Source organism: Montipora capricornis, chromosome 9, assembly GCF_036669925.1.
Source record: "Montipora capricornis isolate CH-2021 chromosome 9, ASM3666992v2, whole genome shotgun sequence".
NCBI lineage: Eukaryota > Metazoa > Cnidaria > Anthozoa > Scleractinia > Acroporidae > Montipora > Montipora capricornis.
In genome coordinates this window covers 50,472,721-50,477,720 of record NC_090891.1, presented here as the reverse complement: position 1 = coordinate 50,477,720, position 5,000 = coordinate 50,472,721, and the positions used below count along the sequence as shown (strand labels likewise).

Genomic DNA, 5,000 nt, shown 5'->3' with positions numbered 1-5,000 from the left:
TTCTTGACCTTTTTCGGATAATGCTTCCATCTTTTCTTGTGATATTTCCTTGCTTTGTTTTTGGGCTCCTTTCTTACCTTCTTCCCCATGTGGGAGTGGCTCTTTCATGTTTTCTTTCAGCCTCTCTTCAGACCTTTTTTCAGCATTTTGCATGATTCCACGGAGTATCTGTGACGCCTTGACTGATAATCTACTTTTGTCAAAAACCCTGTAGTATTTTCCGCGATGGACTCCTTGTGGGCCGTTACGCCGTTTACGGTTCTGATGGCACTCCGACACGGCCCTTTTACTTTACAGTGTGTAACTCATCAGCCCGTCGATACTAGCCTTCTGGAATACTGAACTCAATACCCTAGACATTTGACTTGACTCCATTGGTTTCCCTCCCCACAGGAGGAAAACTTTTGCATTGTTGCCTTTTGGTACTTTGAGAGGTAATTGAGAATGCAATTCCATCAAGAAAATTCTGAGATGGTTGTACAAGGGAGTGGTTAACACTACTTGAGCTGGCCCATGCGTGTTTACAGTTTTGTGTTGTAAAACACACACTACATTCCTGTCGCCTTCTCTTCTTGCCCTCTCGAACTTATGAATGGTCATTTATACAACGACATCTGCTCTTTTTGCATTATTGATCATGATCTGGGCTGTCAAATAATCTCTAACCAGAGTGTATTGTGCTTGGGTGAGCTGAATATTGTGGGCTCCGCTGAGCTGAGCTGGCCCAAAAGGATAACAGCATTTCGTACAGCCTATCTTTTGTCACATGCAGTGATTTTGTCTGGTGTTATGAGGGAACTGAGATCCTCTTCCATCTTCTCCCACCTGTGCCTTGTTGTGTCACGCTTGTACCATGCCGACCAGTTCCTTAATTTTTCTCGTAGGCTGATAACAGTATCTTTCTCAAATCACCTCCACTCGCTGGTTTACCCCTAACAAATATGAGCAGTAATGTTGCAAGCTCATGAGACAGGAATTGATTGTTGCTGGCAGGTATTTTACTTCTGCGTATTGACGGAGAAAAACATCTCAAATCTTTTTCGTAGTAACCAATGACTGAAGACAAGTACCTCCGCCTGCTATGGACAAAACCTTTTTCACTTAGGCCACGCGTTGCTTGGCAGTCTGGGGAAAGGAGCCAGTCTTCAAATTGCTTGAATGTCTGTTGTACTTCATCTGTTGACTCCTTGAGGCCTTAATCACTACCAGATCTGTCAGATTCTACAGTGTCAAAGGCAGTATGATCACTCATGATGGAATGGTCAAGGTCATTTTCTTGAAGGTCCTGTTGAGTTGATACATTCTCAGCTTTTTCAAGAGAGGTATACTTCTTGTACTTTGCATCATCTCCGGGGATCTTATGTACTTGGTGCAGGTGCCGTGGAATTCTTTCCGTCAATGTCAAACAGCCTTGAATAGGACAGGTTCTTTTCATCCCACAAGGTTTTTTACTCCTATTGGTTTTGGGATTGATGTTAACTGTTCGCGGTTTCCTGTTTCCAGCAGAAGCATTTTCTTGACTTGAAAAAGTATATTGCTTCCGTAGCTTGAGTCTAGATAAGGCTGTTCTAGCATATTCTCTGGACCACTTGTGAACATCTCTCATATGCCAAGGGAGATGACAAAGAAATCTGTTGCCATGCGATAAGGGGCACTTTTTCTTCTTTCGTTTTCCTTCAGGTATCTCATCGTGACTTTTTGTTCACTACCATCGGCATCAGTATTCTTGTCACTACATCCATCACTTTGTGCTCTCCTTAATTCTTTTTCTTCAACGCTCTATTTTGGCATGTGCAAAGAGGGTACGTTAAATCTCTACATGTTTAAGGAACGTTGCGTGCTCCCAGTGTAGTTTTATAGTGTTCCATTGGTGCGAATGTGACATTGTAGACAGAACACTAAATACAGGTTAATTTTAGTCTCACCGTTTCCTCCTTGTGAGCTATGGCCCGTGGGAATGAGGGGAAATACAAATCACGTCAGAAAAAGAAAGGTGGAGGGAGGGGAGGGAGGAGTTATACTTTTACAAGGTTTTTTGTTAATGTTTAAGGCGAATGGCTGGCCCCCTGGTAGGGTGGCTGCAATGGCCGCCAGACATAACAACTAGTCTGTCAAACACAATGGTTCACCTCATACAGGGGTGTACCAACACGCCAACTTCACCGAGAAAATGAACAAAAGACAAATAAACAAACGAAGACTTGCATCTAGGAGATGCCACTCCTAAATGACAATTCGACAACAAGAAAGACTCAAAAACAACTGGACAAAACAAAACAAGCACGACCCAGCATAAGAGTAAAAAGCGACCAATAAGGCCACCCATCAACAGACTCATCCAACGCCAAGACGTTGGTTCACCCCAGAAAAACGGCCAGGGCACACAAGTGCAACACAAAACGAGAAACTAAATATGGACAACCAAAGTGTCATTACATAGCAAAGCCACCACACCACAAGCACCCCACTGACGAACAAAATAACGACGACAGCAGTCAGACGGGAAGCGACAGAAAAACAAAGGTAGATAAAACCGAACACTAGACTTGACACGTTCCATGACATCAGCAGCTGAAGGACAAACACCCCTAAAGTGAAAATCATTCTGAGCCCCCCAAATACAAAACTTGCAAACATTCAGCAGATAAACAAAAACATGAGGAACTGCAGACAACTCATCAGCCGAGAAACCAAAGAGAATGTGGCGAACCAAGATGGTACGACAAAGAGGAAAGCCGAAGCCAAGACAAGACACTGACCACCAGAGGACAGTGGAAAAACAGATGCTGAAGTGACTCCATAGGAGCACAACAAAAACAAGCAGGAAAGAGAGCATAGCTAAAACCAGAAAGCCTCTCGGCCGTGTAAAGGACCCTGTGGGAAACCTTCCAACACAAATCAAAAAGAAAAGGTGACACCAAGTACAAGACCAATAACGAGAATCAAGCAAAGGAAAGAACTTCTCCACACAATGAGGAGAGACAGCATTTTCAGACAAAAGAAGCAAATAAGCAGATTCAGTAGACATAGTGGAAACAGGACAAAATCAATACCCAAACCAATACACAAAGAAGACGCACTAAGGGATCCTTTACATGCCTGCCAAGCAGGCAACAAAGAGCAATAAAATGGAGGCAGAGAATCCGGAGAAAAACAAAAAGGGGAAGTAAAAACGAGATGCGGAGGAGCGGCAAGCAGGGAAGAGAAACAAAAAAGCCTTGAAAGAGACCCAAGAAGACGGAGAAGAAACAAACTGACGAACCCACTGAACATGTAGAGCCATAACCTTGCACTGAAAGTCAACCACAGAAAAACCAGCGACCAAGTCCTGCTTACCGCTCCAGAAAAACTTAAAAATTAAAGTATTCAATTCCACACTGACCCACTGGGGAACGTGGATAAGAGAGGCCATGTACCACACATGGGAAAGGGCAAAAGCATTGATAACAAGTGCCTTGCCCTTATAAGACAAAGGACGTTGACGCCAGGAGTTTAAAGCGTTTTCCACCACGGTGATACATGGCCTCCAATAAACATCCTCAAGATTGCCCTGACCCAGAAAAACCCCCAACACCTTCACCTTCACAGACAACCAAGTAATGTTGACCAGTGAGTCAGTGCGACCATTCCAGGAACCCAACCACAAACCTTCACATTTATTATAATTTAATTTAGCCTCCGACCCCCTCTCATACAAAGAATAAACATCAAATACAGCCAAAATAGGAGGAACAGAAGAAACAACCAGCATAGTATCAGTGTAAGCAGAAATAACAGGCAAAGAACACGGAGAACCAGGAAGAGACAGACCAGAAACTAAACCATTGGAACGATTATTACAGGCAAGGACCTCAGCGACTAAAACATAAAGGAGGGGAGACAGGGGATATCCCTGCCTCACCCCCCGAGATAATTTAAAAGAATTTGAAATGTGACCATTTACATTTACTGCACTACTAACGTTATTATAAAAATTTACCCACCCAACAAAAGACTGCCCAAAACCCATTGCATATAAAGTAGAACATAAGAACGTCCAATCAACCCGGTCGAATGCCTTCTCCTGATCAAGAAAAAGAAGAGCAAAAATCAACATCACAAAAAAAAGCAACACTTTCACCAATAAAACGGCCAGGAACACCACAAGACTGATCTTTATCTACAACCAAATGAATTAAGGGAGATTGGACGCCAGTTTTTGAGATTGAGACGATCCCCTTTCTTAAAAGATAAAGTAATAATACCTCGGGGCTGAGAGCGAGAAAAGCAGAATTCAAAACACAAACAAGATCACAACCCAAAAGATGCCAAAATTTTAAATAAAAAAGGACATGGCAGAATGTCTACAGAAGACAAATAAGGCACCCAAGCATACAGACAACTGATGAGTGCAATGCAAGGGCCCCATCGGGCCGGAACCAGGTAAAAGCAGAGTCAGTTGGGTGCCTTTCATGCCTTGTTTGCGCATAAGATTATATTCATATAGAGTTATGTGCTCTATAAGTTTTGAAGATTATTATCATTTTATTATTTATTATTATTATTATTATTATTATTATTATTTCACTCCAAATATCCACCACAAAACAATCCAAAAACATAGCCGACAACAAAGCAGAACTTTCACAAGAGACATCAAAAGGAAAAGACCCACGGCGATCCAGAACACGGTCCAGGACCATGTTGAAATCACTGCACAAAAGAGTAGGAATAGCTGGATCGATAGAATCAACACAATGAACCAAAAAAGTGTCACGATCAGGATTACGGTTTGGAGCGTAAATAGAAGCAATACGGAAAACGGAACCACAAAGACTAAACTCAACCAAAACAAAATGACCATGAAACTCGCAAACAGACCGACAGTCCAAAACCGAACGATACAAAACAACCACACCACGAGAATGATTTGTACCAAAAGAACCAGCACACACATAACCAAAATGAGAAAACCAAGAAAGAAGATCATCATTAGCGTGGGTCTCCTGTAGACAAACTAC

At 42.4% G+C, this 5,000-nt stretch overlaps 1 protein-coding gene across 1 annotated transcript in view; it reads right to left on the bottom strand.

Annotated features, from left to right (window-relative positions):
* Positions 1-153, bottom strand: part of LOC138017750 (uncharacterized) — a 12,567-nt gene extending 12,414 nt beyond the window's left edge. The window contains exon 1 of the mRNA XM_068864742.1: positions 1-153. This exon is cut by the window's left edge and continues 102 nt beyond it. Coding sequence (XP_068720843.1) covers positions 1-153 — 153 coding nt within the window.
* Between the last annotated feature and the right edge of the window lie 4,847 nt (positions 154-5,000).